General features: G+C 35.7%; 1 protein-coding gene across 2 annotated transcripts in view; it reads left to right on the top strand.

Moving 5' to 3' along the window:
- Positions 1 to 1,464: 1,464 nt before the first annotated feature.
- The window catches only part of LOC121878126 (thyroid receptor-interacting protein 11-like), an 89,404-nt gene continuing 73,555 nt past the window's right edge, over positions 1,465 to 17,313 (top strand). For both annotated transcript variants that reach the window (XM_042384128.1, XM_042384127.1), the window contains exons 1-7: positions 1,465 to 1,679; positions 6,004 to 6,092; positions 9,784 to 9,851; positions 10,556 to 10,725; positions 11,985 to 12,069; positions 13,723 to 13,838; positions 15,465 to 15,609. In XM_042384128.1, the coding sequence (XP_042240062.1) occupies positions 1,641 to 1,679; positions 6,004 to 6,092; positions 9,784 to 9,851; positions 10,556 to 10,725; positions 11,985 to 12,069; positions 13,723 to 13,838; positions 15,465 to 15,609 (712 nt within the window). In that variant the 5' untranslated portion in view covers positions 1,465 to 1,640. The remainder of the gene's footprint in view (positions 1,680 to 6,003; positions 6,093 to 9,783; positions 9,852 to 10,555; positions 10,726 to 11,984; positions 12,070 to 13,722; positions 13,839 to 15,464; positions 15,610 to 17,313) is intronic.

The following is a 17,313-nucleotide window of genomic DNA, read 5'->3' as shown; positions in this document are numbered from 1 at the left end:
TTGACCTAGACCACGAGGCATACACTGGGGAATTGGTGGGGTCGGCTAGGCAGCGACAAACAGCGTTTGTAGGGGAGAATTCCACTACAGTCTTGAATAAAGACGAAAGCTAAGGTACTCCGTTGTTTCCATTTTCCCGTGTGATTTTATCAAGATATATATATATATATATATATATATATATATATATATATATATATATATATATATATATACATTATGATAGTTTCTCCCTACAAACGCTGTTTGTCGCTGAGTAGCCGACCCCACCAATTCCCCAGTGTATGCCTCGTGGTCTAGGTCAACCAGCGCCGCCATACATCACGGAGCGGGGGTCAACTACTAAGCCACGCCTACCCCCCGCTATTTAAGACCTGACCTCGTGGTGACCTGCCCTCTTTCTACCTACACCAACCAGCCAGCAACACCTCCTCCTCCTCCTCCTGCCTGGTGGTCCTCGCTCACGCAGGAGAGCTTGGCGACCCACAAGCTGGTCCTCCTGTGAGCATCCTCACCAACCAGCTCTCTTTACATCACGCTTGTAACCATGCTGCCTTCCCAGCACCAAGCTGCATTGTACACCCAATACAACATGTATATAGAGAGCACATTGTGAGTTTCCTTTCTCCGTTCCATCCTGAGTGTGAACCAAACATCCCGAACCCCACAACATACATACATAAATACATAATAATAATAATAACAATAATAATAATAATAAACGGTTTATTAATAGAGTTGCAGCCGGTGGCTGAAAATATACAGACTTACATTTGATTTAGACATAATGATATAATATGCATCGAATATATTTACAGGGCTGTGCAGTACATAAGTCAGGAGTTGTTTAGTATTTAATACATACATACATATATATATATATATATATATATATATATATATATATATATATATATATATATATATATATATATATCTTGATAAAATCACACGGAAAATGGAAACAACGGAGCACCTTAGCTTCGTCATATATATATATATATATATATATATATATATATATATATATATATATATATATATATATATATATATATATATATATATATATATATAGGCTATATATATGTTAATGTTTAAATTTTTAACAGATATTTGGGCGACGGGGAGATACTGTTCTATATATATCCTTTGCGAAAAAATATATATAAATAGCACAGTATGTCTCCGTCTCCCAAATATCTGTTAAAAATTTAAACATTAACCTTTAAATGTTTAAATCACAGGATCACATCCCACACAAATCATTAAAGTTAAAACGGAGATAAAAACATTTTATTTTTAGCTATAGTTCAGCGTTTTTATATTTTAATAAATTAAATGAAAATTTTAACTGAATAAAAGATTCACCATTTTGAATTTAGAGAATCGATAGGAGTTATTAATAAAAGATTTCCATAATAAATACTCTATGTCTCCCACAATTCCCTGCAGTGGAGTCGTTGTTTACACCAAGTTTGAAATTGTTCCCTGGTCCACCACTCACTGAGACACTAGGTGATGAAACATGGGGTGTAACCTACAGCTAAAATAAAAGAAGACAAAGAAGAAGTGTGACTTGTGAGCTAAGACTGGTGGAGAGGTTCCTGTTATTATCGTGTTACTCACAAATTTAAACGATGGAGGAGGAAGCGGTGGAAAATATTATTCTTAAATGTGTAAGTATGCAGCTAATTCTCTTAACATGGAATTGTAAGTATATCCATGTTTGATTATTTGTAATTAAGGAGTGAAATACTTTGGGTCAGGGCCCGAATTAACCACCATCTGCCGTTAGAAAATTTTTGGGTAATAAGAACATAAGAAAATAAGGAGTCTGCAGTAGGCTGGTTGGCAGCTCCTGTCGAGAGCGAAATTGATAGAAAACAATTATAAAAAAGCCGGATTGTCATTTTAATATTATAGTGGAGACTTGTAGTTTGTGGAAATATGTTAAAAAATGAATTTTTAAAAAATAAACGCTACTTAACAATATATGGGCATGAAGAACAGACCTCACCAATCTCTAAGATAACCTTTTTACCTTAAGAAATTAAAAAAAAATGGCGAGGATTTTCAGTTTTGGTAATATTTTAATGAAATTTTTCTTCTTGAACGCTAACAATTATACACCCATCCTATCTAACAATAATATATATGTAATATAGCAGTTGTTGAAAGTGTTCCTTGATATGAAATGTGGTAATCCTGGAGCATATGGCTAGTGCCAGAATGCATTGTTCGATTTCCACAGATGTTCTTCGGATGATAGTAAGTAATAAAATGATACGACAATGCACAGAACTTAATAGAACCTATCTTAACCTAACCAACCAAATAAATATTTCTAACCTTACCCAGCCAACCAAAGAAACCTAACTTCCTAGCTCGGGGTTGGACCCCCTGGCATATTAAAAAAAAATACTTTGAAATCTAGTACCAATAAAAGCAACTTGTTTGGAGCAGCAAGGTAAAATTTTAATTTTTTTGTTGATGTGAGAGTAGACTTGAACTGAGTGACCTGCTTGGTCAGAGCCTAAACAAGCAAAGAGCAGACGACAACACTCACTGGCATGGCAGACTATTCGGTTGAATATATATGGTAAGTAATTAATTTCTTCGTGTAGAATGCACGTAGAGACATCATTAGTGTTATATGATCAGTTTTTCACCATGTTTTACCCTGCAATATTCTTCCTCCTTCATACACTGCCCACCACAGGTGATTTATGATTGTAGATAGAAAAGAACTGAAATTTTTTTAGATAAATAGTTATTATATGCGGGGGACGAATGTTATGAGTTTATTAGTAGAACTTGATCAATAAGCCAGGATTCACATTCGTAACTTGTGCTTCTCTAGGTGATTTCGAATAGGGTTTGAAAATATTGCTTACAGCAATTTGCCTACAATTGATGTTAAACTGATTGGACAATTGTTAGAGGATTGTGATCTATCTCCCTTGAAAATCGGTATCACATTCGCTATCCTCCAGGATTCTGGCACTACACCCGTTTTTAATGACATGTTAAACAAATTTGCTAAGGGCATACTAAGCTCCTCCTTACATTCCTTTAATACTCTGGCAAATACCTGTATCTCATCTGGACCTGGTGACTTATAGGCTTTAGCTTGTCTATTTGCTTACTAATATCGTTACTCGTCACTACTATCTCGCTTAATGCAGTTTCTTCACAATCTTTGTATATAGTTGGTGCCTTGGGTATCAGGTTTAAATTTTGGGTGGTGAAAACTGTTGAAAAATACCTGTTCAGATTGTTGTTTATTTCTCCATTGTTTTCAGTTAGCTCGTCGGTATTAGTCCAATCTTGTCTCGTGTTTTAGTTTGATATATTTGAAAGAATCCCTTGGGGTTTAACTTCCCCTCCCTTGTTACCTTCAGTTCATTATTCCTCTTTGCTTTTCTTATCTCTGTCACCCTTAAGCCCCGGGTTAGGGTGCTGCTGACAGTACCCCCCACGTGGGGTTAAAAGAAAAAACAACATTTCCAAAAATAATAATAATAAAAAAAGGCGGGAAAATAGGCGGACGTTACTTGGGGCGCTCTAGTCGGACGTTCTGGAACGTTACCTGGGGCGCGCTAGTTGGACGTTCTGGAACGTCACCCAGGGTTAATTAATCCAACTGGCCTTTCTTTGGCCAGTAATATTCTTTAAATAATTATTTATCCATTTGGGGTCATTGTTATTTGATCCGAGTTTTCTGTATGGTATGTTCTGCCTTTGTGCATTAAGTAACTCGTCAACCTCGGATCTCGTGATCAGGTCATCCTCAACCGTCATATTTTGTGAGGGTGTCGCCAGGTCTCTTGGTAATGTGAGGTCGCTTTCTGTGGGTGCATTGTTGTGGAATGTCAACCTCAGATCTCGTGATCAGATTATCTCAACCGTATCTTAATAAGAGAGAATGAAAAGATAAATTATAACAAATCAATCCCCACCCCCCTTACAATCTATGCTGCCTTTTATTATTGTACTTTTATCATTCATGTAAAAATATGTAAACTTTTACTTTTTAGTCCGAGTTCGTTAACTTAAGTTGTCCGAGTTGGATGTGCGCCAAGTTGGCAATGGGCCGAGTTGGACTGTAACCATTTTACTGTACTTTCACACAAACATGAAATGATAGAATCTTTGGAATTTTATCTTTGCAATCAATAGTTTAGACAATTCTGAGACACTTTTCTCGTATGATGTTTCCCTCGCAAATGACATACAGTGATCCCTCGGTTAACGAGCGCCTCGGTTAATGAGATTTCGGTTAACGAGCGCCTCGGTTAATGAGATTTCGGTTAACGAGTTACCTCCCATTAGATTCTTAACTTCGGTTAACGAGCAGTCCCTCGATTAAAAATTTTTTTACGAGCAGACCTCAACATGTTTTCGCTTGCATTTGTCGGTCCACCAGCTGTAGAATTAGTCCGCCAATACAGTAATCGGTTCTTGGGCTTAAATTACTTACTATTTTAGTAAATATCAAGAAGTTTATACTATTCAATAATTTTTAAAGTTTTATATTAAATTTTTTAGTCATTTTAACAATTATTGAACATAATTGAAGTATAGGAAGCTAGTTTTTTGCACGCCATACAGCCTGTCAACACACCATACAGGCGTCAATCTCTGTGTCTTTTCAGTGGAGGTAACATCTCGCTTGAGACTCTCTTAAACTAAATGCTTTTTTTCTGTTTCCAAGCAAATTATTGGTCATTTTGAAATTTATTTTACATATTGACAATATATAATGCAGTGCAGTGTTGATTTAAAGAAAATAATCTTGAATTACACCAAGAGAACTAAAATTTTATGGGTGAAATGGTGCCGTGGGGTGACTTCTCTTCCACCCCAATGCCTTCTCTTCTCCCTTCTCCTCCACCCCCATTCTAATTCCCATCATCATCATCCAGGAGCCTTCTACATACACATCTCAAAGTAAGTGTACTTTACTACCTTTTTTGTTGATTTTAGGCAATTTTCGGTGAACTGGAACCAGTTACCCAAAACCCATTGAAACAATGGTTTCGGTTAACGAGCAACCTTTTAGAACGAATTGTGCTTGTTAACCGAGGGACCACTGTACTATATGCTGGGGGGCCCCAGTTAGGAGGTTAGGTTAGGTAATTGCTTATGGTTTGATGTCTACTGTACACACATGTCAATGCCATTAAAGCTTAACACTTGGAAGGAAGGTGTATAAAATAATTTCCATAGGTACCATGCTAACCTTTAATATTTTGTACTTCAACACCCCAAACAATCACTGTAACAAAATTTAACAATTTGAAATTCTTTGGTTTCAACCTGCCTTGGGTGGCCAGGTAGGTGTTAATGTGCATCCCTGGCATTCATTATGGAGTGCATGCAGGGTAAAGTGTAAGATGAAGACTCTTAGCATTTATGTACAGTAGGCTCTATAATAAAATTGGCAATTGACACATTGAAGGAACCCCTTGAAAAGTTAAACTTGTTCATTGTACATTAGTTGCCCTACCTGTCTTGATTCTAAAATGTAATGCAGTAATGGGATTAATCCTTCATTTTCTCTTAGCAGGGTGGATTTTTTAAAAACTAAACTAAAGAATTTCACATTGTTAAATTTTATGTAACAGGCTGTACTATTCTTATCTTTGATAAGTGATTGTTTGAAAAAAAAATGGGGTGAAGTACAAAATATTAAAGGTGAGCATGCTACAGTTGCCTCCAAACAGCCAACCTATATGACCTATAGCAAACCTATCCACCAATCAAGTCCGTCATTACACGACCAATACCCATTCATTCATAAATAGTGATACTACTGCGGTGGTGCCATTTGGAGAAACTGGTTACCACAGGGGGGTAGGAACACATTTCTACAACTGTACATGTCAAAATTATTTTATTATTTGAATGAACAAATGGTTAAGCAGAATTTCAGATTTATAGTTGCTTTCTTTCAGCTTATTCAATGATGCACCAAAATGATTTAATTTTTTGTTTCAGGTAAATGCATTGGAGCTACTACCTGAACAGACTCCAGCCATAAAGCACCTAGTTGATGGCAGAGTTTATGGACGTCTTTTAACTATTTTGTACGTACACAATATACAGTACATTACTGTCTTAATATTTTGTAAATTATTTCATCTTATACTATAGTCTTAAATTCATATGGTACAACTGTATATTACAGTACTGAATTATGGTACCATTGTACTGTACTTTGCCTCACTGATTTACAGATTTTTCAGCTGGTCATTGGTATATGTAAGCACTATAAATATTTCATGGTGCTTTGTTCCATATTTTTATTTTCTTATGGTACCAGCAGAATATGGGGCAAAGAAAAGTTTACAGTTGCTATGTCCATCAGTCTGTGTATGGGCCAGGGAAATTATCTACTGAACCACTCACTTGATAGCTTCTAATTTAATATGGAGGCTAATAATATAATGGCTTTTAATCATTAACTATTGAATCTCCCCACAGATTGATTACAAATATCAGGGCTTCACCACCTACTGGTACTCTACTGTATACAGTATACAAGGACTGAGTCCCAAAATACTTGAGCAGAATGATGGAATATACAGTACAGGTTGACAACCCTTTATCCGAAATTCTGAAAACCGAAATTTTTTTTGTGGAGCATTTTGGGGAGGGGGGGTATTAGCCCACCCGGGCACAGGTCACTGACCCACATAGGGGCCTGGGGGGTGAAAATGTAATAGTAATAATAATTATAATAATACAGGTAATAATAATAATGATAATACAGTAATAATAATTATTCATAGTAAATAAAATTTTTAATAAAAAATACACAAAATAAAATAAGAATGATAACAATAATAATAATAATAACAATAATACTATAATAATGAAATAATAATAATAATAATAATAATAATAATAATAAAGAAATACAAGAATGAAAAAAGATCAAAAGTGAGAAACATGACCTAGGCCTATGAATTATTATTATAATTCTTCTTATTATTATATTTTAGCCCCCAGGCCCCATTGTGGGTTAGTGACCTGTGCCCGGGTGGGCTGATCCCTGTATATATAAAAAAGAAAAAAACATTCTGAAATCCAAAAAATTCCAAAAACTGAAATGCATCTGGTCCCAAGGATTTCGGATAAGGGATTGTCAACCTGTACAGCATAGTGCAGGCAGTGTCCGTCTTACGACAATAATATCTCATGCATAGCAAATAATGTAATTACTGTAAATAGAGTGATGTTAAGCAATATATAATGATGAAAATACAGTAAACCCTTGCCATTCGCAAGGGATAGGTTCCAAGAAATGGCGCAAATTGGCAAAACCGCGAATAGCCACTTGTTTAATACCTTAGTGCACCAATATACAGGTATACCTATACTGTGTATGAGAAACTTAAGGCACAATACTGTACTTACATTCGTATGTGGAAAAGTCTGGAGCTTTCTCAGTTTTCACCATGTTCTTGTCACTAACAACCTGTGCTACTTTGGCACTTGCTTGAACAGAATCACGTACAGGTATTGCCTGTTCGTTCTTTCTTATGTACCGCACTGTGGATTCGTTCACACCAAACAACCGACTAACTACGGTAGCACTCATCTCCTCCTTTAACTTGTCTAATAATTCAACTTTCTTTACCAGAGTCATCACTGACTTTTACCTTTTATGTTCCACTCCACTAGCATCACTAGCACTGACACTAGGCAGTCTTTTCGAGGTCATTTTCACAAAGAAACACGAAAGTTTTGATAGTATGACACGAGATGCTTGGTCATGGGTACTGGGTGAGAACAAACAGAGCGAGATGAGATGCCGCAGGCGCGTGGGGTGATTCATTGCGCTGAGGGAGAAGGCTTGCCTGCTAGCCACCCGTGCCATCAGCTGCTTACCGTGAATCGTTGAAATCGCGAATCATAAACCCGTGAATGGAAGGGGTTACTGTAATGTAAAAAAATGGGATTTTAATACAAAAAATTGCAATGAAGTATTGGGATCTCGTTCATAAGTGCGGGTGTTGGGAAGTTGGACGGTCATAACTCGGGGACTGTCTGTACAGGTACCTTTCTTTAGCTAGTTCTTCTTACAGGTACTCCGTTTAAGAAACACATAAGTGCAGTATACCAGACAAATTACAGTTTGTTTAGACCCTAGCTACATATTTATGTTATAATCTTAGTTCATACTGGATGTATGGAACTTATATTACTGTATTATATTAAAAGAAGATACAATATGTGACATATTATTCAACATAGTTATTTATTTTCTTCGTGCTGGTTTCTACGGTTACCAGTACATGTTACAAGTCATGGATTACAAAATATCCCAAGTCATTGTATTGTAACAGTGCCATGTCTTTGGAGTAAAGTGTCATATTTTTGAGAAAATGTATATGAGAATTTAGTTTAGACAAAGTTCCCGCCAAAAAGCCAGTGTAAAGAGGCATACTCCAAGCTGCGCTGGGTAGATCAAGTTCCAGCCTGTGTGCCAACACCTTAGCCAATCATGGTAACCTATGAGTGTGATGTCATAGCCACAGTTAAGCTGATTGAGTGAGACCTGGGAATTTTGTACCCAGCAAGAAGTGCTCTCGATTTTCAAACGGGAGTCTGTGTCACTGTTTGGAGGTGTTTAAGTGTAGATGCGTGGGTGTGTGGGTCGGTGGATTCAACAGGGTGAAATATAGAAGTAAATGTACCCTGTGGTAAACTCCCTTTATGTGAGGTTATATTTTGAAGTTAGGTAGGAGTGTTGGTTATGGTTTTTAAAGTGTAATTGTCCATTCTTAATAACGTCTTTAATAAATGAAGAACTGTTAAGAATAGTTCTCAGTTCCCTTCCCTTATGCATTGAGTAATATATTCCTCGTAAGTGTCTTTGTGTTTTGCAGTGATACAGTGAGCCACGAGTAACAACATAACTCCATATTTCCCCAAGTATATATATATGTTAGTGCATGATATACTTATTCTTGTATTTATTATCATCCACTCCCCTCCTTCTCCCCCCTTCCCCTTGGTATGAGGGTGACCACCTACCACAAACTGGCCATCCTCTCTCAACCACAGTCTTTCCCTCCACCCTTGCTCCTCCATCCTCACCTTCACACTCTCACGGGTATAAAGAACAAAGAAAGAAAGATTAAAAATAATAAAGGAGAATTAAAGAATAGAGATAGTAAAATTAAGTAAATAAATAGAAATAAAACAGGAAATACAACTCATTTAATTATAGTAAACTGTATGATAAATAAAACATGCTCCTAAGTATCATAATATTGTATAAAGTTATCATGCTGTAATAAAATGAGTTACATTTACTTTATTTCTTATTTCTATTTATTTACTTAGTTTTACTTTTTTTATTATTTAATTCTTTTTCTTATTCTTAATCTTTATTACTTGTATTTGGTTTTGGGATTATTTTTACAACAATAAGTTGTAAAACAATATCCTGAAGTTCCATCACCTAGTCTTACTGATATTGCCTGCCTAGGGCACTTTGATTACAGTTCCAGTTAGTATAATTGTTTATTTATTTTTTTTCCTTTTATTGTGCAACTTACTGAATACATACCTTAAATGTTAATATGAGATACTTTTTGTGATTTAAATTTTTTTACCATTTTTTACCATTTAAAATCACTTATGTCAGCCACCTATTGAAATTTCAAAAATTATTAATGGACATATTGTTTTCTTGCTCTAATATTTTTACTATGTCCCATTTTTTGATGGTGATGTGCTGTATTTGTTTTATTATGTTAATTACAGGAAAAATGAAGATGTGAAAAAATCAGATTTGGTTGGCTTGATACCAGATCTTCAGGCCATAATAAAGGGTGAGTAGTGCATTTTTACTTTTGTTTTACAGTATTCTTATACAGTACTCTGCACAATATACTTTCCACTGCTCATGATTTTGGCCACCCTGCAACATAGCAGAACATATGTGAGTGTGGAAAGTTATTCTTGCAGCAGCTGTAATTGGCTAATGTTCCCTTTTGTGGTGCCTGTAGTGTAGCATATGGAGCTCCCTTTTCCATTAGTTACCTCTCAGGCTCAGGCTGGCTTTCTGTAGCAATATTCCCTCATGCAGCTCATTATCATATATAGATGATTGAATCCTGATATTCTATTTAAGATGGAAACAGGATTGAGTGACTCAATAGCCCTTCCACTTCTCAAAGGCATGTGAGATGGTTGATGCTGAGCTAGTTGGTTCAACTATCCTGTGTTGTGGTTAAACAAGCAAATGTGGTGATGCATACAATCACGTGTCGATCTCATCAGTCTTCTGTCTTTTATGTCAATGCTTTTTTCGTGAAGGACTTTTTAGTGCTTTGATTACAGCCAGAAGATGCTGACTACAGCAACAGTCACGCTAGTCACTGTAGATTGAGGCTTGCTGGCTGATATATAACATATGTTGCCCTCTATGCTTAGTAGTAAAATGGAATTTCGGGATTCAAACCTCCAATATTACAGTATTTTGTGCTTACAGTTTGCGACATTCAGATTTTTATGTAAACTTGCATTGTTACAGATCACTTTGCTGGCCCTAATCTTATCATCTTTGAAGATGTTGCTTCTGGCAATCAAACAGAAGTGACAAAACTGACTTTGCTTCTTTTGTATATAATGATGGTAACTGAATCAAAACTCCGAAGCAGACTTCTTTCCTCCCCCTTAATGGATCAGTCAACACAAATAAAAGTAAGTTTACAAGACTATGTATGATACATTTTATATTTCCTTTACATTTCAGATAAACAACATAATTATGAGTGATATGATGTAAACATTTTACTTTATGAAAGGCATGTGCAGTTATTTAATGTTTATTTTTCTGTACAAAGTGTAGGTTGGGTTAGTTACAAAAGTCACTTATAATTATGAATAGTAAGTAACTTTATGTACTGTACCAGTTACTGTAATTCTGATAATGAGTGGCTTCATAATAGAGCTACTTGATTACGAGCATGTGCGATCACCATGGAACAAAGCTTGGGGTTGTAGTGCACTGGGTGGCCACATACCGGCAAATGGGTAGACTGCATCTGTCAAGTGCAGTGAGATATGCATTCCATATTCTGTGTTGGCAGGACAATGACCATCGTTCGTGCATTTTTATTTATTTTTCATAAATAGTGGGGGGGGGGGTCTTAATACGTCACCATTGTTAAAGTGAAATATCGTAGATAGGGAAATAAAAAATTGGGGTATATCTGTGCTATATACAGTACATGTGTACAGAATGTGAGAAATCTGACGTCCAGTTCATCACTACTGTACAGTATAGTAATGTAAAGATATAAAATAAGAGTGTAGGGGTATATACTGTGAGTGGGAGAATATCAAGTCTATAAATCACCATAACACACAGGCACTTGTTAGCTGTGAGAAGAATGCACATGGAGTGGCTGATGTCTTTGTGCAGGTCAGGTGGTACATTTAAATCTATCAGAAACACTATTACAGGTACATGTATTTTCATTTCAACAACAGTGCTGGCATGCTTAACCACATGTTTTGCCTTTACAACACTGCCAATTGCATTTTTCAAAATTATGAGAGATAGTACTGTAGTGTACTAAAAATACACAGACGTAGCATCAAAGTATACTATCTCTTGAACATAATGTATGTGGACCACCAGTAAGCACAGGGCAGAATCCATGGCATCTCCGGTCATGTGTGTAAATAACTGACTTTCGTTAATCAATCCAGAGGACCAAACTAATATTTGATTTGATGTTATATTCTGTTACTGTATTAAATTTTTTTTTTTTTTTAGAGTTTGAATGAATCATGTGTCGGGTATAAATTGTCTAACCAGACTAGACTGATTTTGTAAATGTAAATAAAATATGACAGATGTCTTGTCTGCAAAAGCTCATATTTTTATAATAGTAATATTAGTGAAAATAATGTACAGTAATAATATTTATAATAATTTTATGGTGTTCTGACAGGTGAAGTATCTGATTGAGTCTATCCAGAAGAGAGGTTCAGGGATGAGCACCAAATTCTTAAATATTCTCTGCACAGAGAAGTTAGGTGAGCATTTTTTCTTTTAGTTTTGCATTATCCTTTATATTGCAGGTCTTAGTGAGAAATATTTTCTATTTCTTTGAATATATTGATACTGTACAGTATTAAAAAAAATCACCCATTTCCTTAAAAAATTGGCAAAAGTGGGGGTGCAGCTCAATATCATATACAAATTTTGATAATGCCTCAAAATTAGCTGTAGATATTAATATAATTCCTTGTGCACTCTAGCACCACCTCTAACCAGTCCTATCACCATTACTACCTTACCCTAAAGTAAAAATTACCATCAGTATCACCATTATTATCATCACGCTACACATGATCTATTTGTGAGTTTGTTTACTAGAATGAAGTTCTGTGAACTGTACTTACTGTGTCCAAAACCTTCAAAGTACTGTAATAATAAAACATTAAATCATTTACTGCTGTTAACTTGACCATTCTTGTTAAAAAAAATTCATAAAAAAATAATGTATGGTAGATTTAGGAGGGTAAATGTGTACAGTACAGTATATCTCTACATTACAAGATGAACATATGTTCCCATTTTTGAAGTCTAGAAAGCAAAAATTTATAGTCAACTACTATCACTCATATCCTAATTTTATATAATTGGAACATGGCATCATTAAAAAGGGTTGCTGACTTTCCATATACATTAAATAGTACATTGTCAAACCATTATGAAAGCTTTTCAAATTCATATACAAGAGTGCTTCAATTTACAAAAGGGATATGTTCCTGAAAAATCTTTTGTAAATCATAGCCATTTTTCCCATTGACTTATCATTATATAAAGGGAGATGCATTCCTCTGAAAAAAATTCCCCCAAACATAAAAATAAAAATTTTTAAGCAATTTTTTGTGAGAAACAATACTTTTAGGCATACTATGTATTAATCATAATAACATTAATAAAGCAATACAGTACAGTATCAAGTTTATCTAATCCATGTAAGAATATATTCTACCCCGGGAAACTGTTGGTGGTCGGTGCTTAGGGTGATGGTGTGACAACAGTGTCAGATTCCTTCTCCTGTTGTGTTGGTCCTGTGAAAAAGCACTCAGCAATTGGTGACACATCCATGGTCAAAATCAAGATTATCGGGTGTATCAACTTCACTATAAAATTCCTCGTCCTGTTGTGTGAGGCCTATAAAACACTCAGAGCAATTGATGGAACATTCATGGCTATTATCAAATTCCTCCTCCTGTTGTGTGGGGCCTCTTATTTGGTGGTCAGTAAGCCATACTTTTAGATCAAGATACTGTACTGTACAGTAGCACCTTTATATGACATATTGTCTGTATATGTATATTTAAGCACAGAAACATTGCCACACACTAACCTGCACTACAGTTCACTGCTTATTGTTCATGTTCAGCTCAGGAGGCTCTCAGATGCCTGTTAGCAACTCAGTATCTTCCGATGCAATAAATTCTCCATTGCATACCTCTTGGGCAATGACAGGTTCTGCCTTGAGAAGTTTGCCAATAGTATATACTGTAGTATCTCAAAGATTCTTGCTCACTTTAATCTAAGTTTTATGCAAAATTTTAACAATGATTTTAGGTAGATGCTACATATACAATTATACACTTATTGTATTAGAATAATGAAAATCCTAATGAAGACATTTTATTTTCTGCTTTCAGGGTATAAGGGGATATCAACACAGTGCCAGACTCCAATCTACACTAATGCTCCATGGGGATCTCCAAAAGTTTACTACAGTTCTCCCAAAGCCTCCCCTCTTAGGGATCTTGTTTATGTAGGTTTAATATATAATTACAGTACAGTACATTATGTTGTTGGTGTAGACTGTTACAATTGTATGCGATGCTGATGGTCCTTAGGTATTTGGTGATAATTGTCAGTTGCTTCCAAAGATATTTTAAAGATGTTTTGTTGAAGGAATGCCTATGTTAGGTGAGTGTTGGACAGTGAGTAGATGAGTTGTAGTGTGTGGGGCAGCATTGTTATGTGGTTGTGGGTTTTGGACGAGTTATATATTGTGTTGAAATTGGTTTATGGGTGATTGGTAACTACAACTTTGGAAAGATCTACAGTACTTTTATGACTCGGAAGAAAGTGGATTTTGAGTTCTGGATATTTTTGTGTAGTGTATTCATTATGCTGCTTAATTGAAATCTGGAAGGGGGAGATTGCCAAATTGTTCTGTATCTGTTTGTGAATTATTGTATTGGGAGGTGTAGGTGGGATTGTACCGAGTATGTAGGGGAATAATGTTGTTCTGAGGTAAATTTTTTGCCTCAAGAGTATGGGTAGGGTGTACAGTAGTTCAACACAAAATTGGAGACTGGAACTTGTGATGTATGGGAAGAATTCTTGGTGTAGAATGTTTATGGCTAATATTTGTGGTATTAATGCAATTGTTATTGATCTGAGGGGTTTGTTTTAGGTCGTTTGAATTTTTGGGTGTTAGAAGATGTTGCTTGGGTTAACTTAGTTTTAATATGGTGAAGATGATTGTTATTGCACTGTTACAGGTGGTTAAATTTGTCTCAAGTTGGTATTTGTGAGTGTTAAGTTTGCATATGACCATGACAATATCATTTGTGTGTTATGTGAAAATTGCATTTGTATGTTCAATATGATGTCAAGGATTTTAGGATGTTTATACAATGCAAAGAAATGTGAACAGAGTCATATGTGGGTGATGATAATGAAGAACTTGCCCAAGGATTGAAAGAGAATGGGTGAAGAAAGTGACTAACAGAATGGAGAACATAATGGCTGCTGGGCTCTGAAATGCTGTAATTGCAGAAATGCTGAAAGCATCAAACAATGCTGATTGAACTGACTAATGCAAATATTATGGAATGTATGGTTCCAGCTGAAGAGTGTGATTGTGAATACTAACAATGGAAAAACAAAAATGTGGTGCACTTAAACTTGGAAGCTATATAGGCCAGGAGATGTTAGACTTAGGTCAGGTTATGGAAGCTGTAGAAAGAGTGAATGAAAAATTGATGTGGGAGAGAGTGTCCATCAATGAAATGCAATTTGGGTTCATGCCCAGGAGGGAGACTGCAGAGGAAATATTTATGGCCTGGCAGCTATAAGAGAAATATTTATGGAAGGAGAGAAAGCTGGACAGTAATCTGTATTTGTAAACTTAGAGAAGGCATTTGTCAGGGTCCTCTGTGGGTAATACAGTGGGAAATAAGATAGATAGGGGTTCAGGACTGTCTTGTGAGAGTGATTAGGGCATTGTATGACTTCACTCTTCTACTGTATTTACTCAATCTTTATCTACTTTTACATGTACCATCTATATATCTTTTATCTTACTTATGCAAATCTCAAAGAGGGAGGGCAGTGTAAGTCAACAGATAGAAATATAAATAAAATCAATCGAGATTTTCTCCCATAGAGCCCACCTTTCCGTATGCAAAAGCTCCTGAATACCAAGACTCGGGAGGTGAAACAGTTGCAACAACAAATACACAACATGGAGAATGACAAGCAGGAAATAGAAGTCAGTTTGGAGAACTCACATAAAAAGATTAGTAAATTAAGTAAGTGTTAAATTCCTTCTTTAATTATATCCACTAGAGTCTAGACTAAGGGTCCGCAACCTTTGTATACTAATCGGCCACTTAACTGGTCTGTCGTCAGCGATTGGGCACAGCTGTACTCTGGTAACATAAGTCAACAATGCATTCTACAGGACTGAATGATCAATCAGAAATGGAGGACTATTTTACTTGAAGAAGAATTCTGATAACACTGAAATGCATTCTAAGTTTAGCTTTAAGTTTAAGTAAATTAGTCAGTACTATACTGTGTAGTTACAGTATAGCAAAAATGGAACTAGAGACAATAGCTTAATTTGATGTTCTGTAAAAAGCGGAAACAAAACTCTTCCATCAATACATACTAAGGTAATATAAAATTATCTTCTAGCAATACAAAATGCATTATTCACATTCTAAATACTGTACAGATATGTGTGGTAAAACACTTTATGATAATTATACTGTACAGTATAGTACAGAAACAAAAAAGCATAATGTGGTATTTTTAGAAAAAACTGCCGGCTATTATAATAAGGTAGCTAGACGTTGGCATTTAGTAATACAAAATTAAGGGTTCACAATGCAAATATAGAGAACAATATTAAATCTAATGTGAGGCTTGAGCGTGGATATGATTTACAATTTCAGCAAAATTTGGTAACTGCAGACTTCACAAGTGTTGTGGTGGAAGTGTTGGTAAGCTTTGACTGGTAAATGTTTTTCAGAAAGTTAGCACATCAGATGTCTGCTTACAGTACTTTAGTACATTGATCCAGACATTGAAAGAACGATGAAAGCTACTCTTTCAACATTGTTTGATGCACTTGTACATGACTCAAAATCTCCATAAGTGACTCTGAGGGTTATTGAATGCATCTCAGGACATTGTTCTGCAAGTCAAGGAGCTCCATTTATGCCAAGAATACCATTAAAGCAGTGTTAAGATGTATAAAGTGATTACAGTTACATATACTGTACAGTACTGTACATTCAGTAAATGTGAAAGTATCATATGTACAGTGCTGTACATGAATGGACAGTGTATGCTAGTGAGTAGAGGGTGTATATACAGTATTCAGTGTGTACAATCCCTCCATGGAGGAGAGGAGAGTGACAGTTAGCACCACCTGCTACAGGAGATGGTACAGGACAAAGGCAGGTCATCCTGGTATCATTTCACCATTTGGCCTGCCTGCATGACAAGACAATAACATCTGCTGGTGGGTTAGTACAGTATAGTGTGTACAGTACTATGTTTTGTTTATTTACAATATAGTCTGTCCAACTGCAGTCAGACGCAGAAAAAATCTGGGGGTGAGAAAAGGTCTAAATATTCAGAAATATCCCGAACCCAGAACTGCTTTGCACCAATTATTCCGGCTAATTGGGAGATTACTGTACAGCAATAGTATTATGCCCACGAACAGTGATTTTGTAACATAAAAAGTCTAGAAATTCTATAAGAGGTTAACAATAGAATAGCCAAAAATAAGATGGCTCTCAAATTTAATGCAGATAATTATCAATCACTCACCAGACAAAAATGGAAATGTGGCTTAAGACCACTGATGACATTTTTTATTTCTAGAAAGACAGTTAATTAAAATTAGGTACAATGTAATCATGATAGACAATTTTAGTCAATGTTGGCAGAAAGAAATTGTAAGTAGGAATAAATATATATGTTAGTATTACAGGTACCAG

Source organism: Homarus americanus, unplaced genomic scaffold (genome assembly GCF_018991925.1).
Source record: "Homarus americanus isolate GMGI-L3 unplaced genomic scaffold, GMGI_Hamer_2.0 scaffold45562, whole genome shotgun sequence".
NCBI lineage: Eukaryota > Metazoa > Arthropoda > Malacostraca > Decapoda > Nephropidae > Homarus > Homarus americanus.
This window is presented reverse-complemented; position numbering and strand designations above follow the sequence as displayed.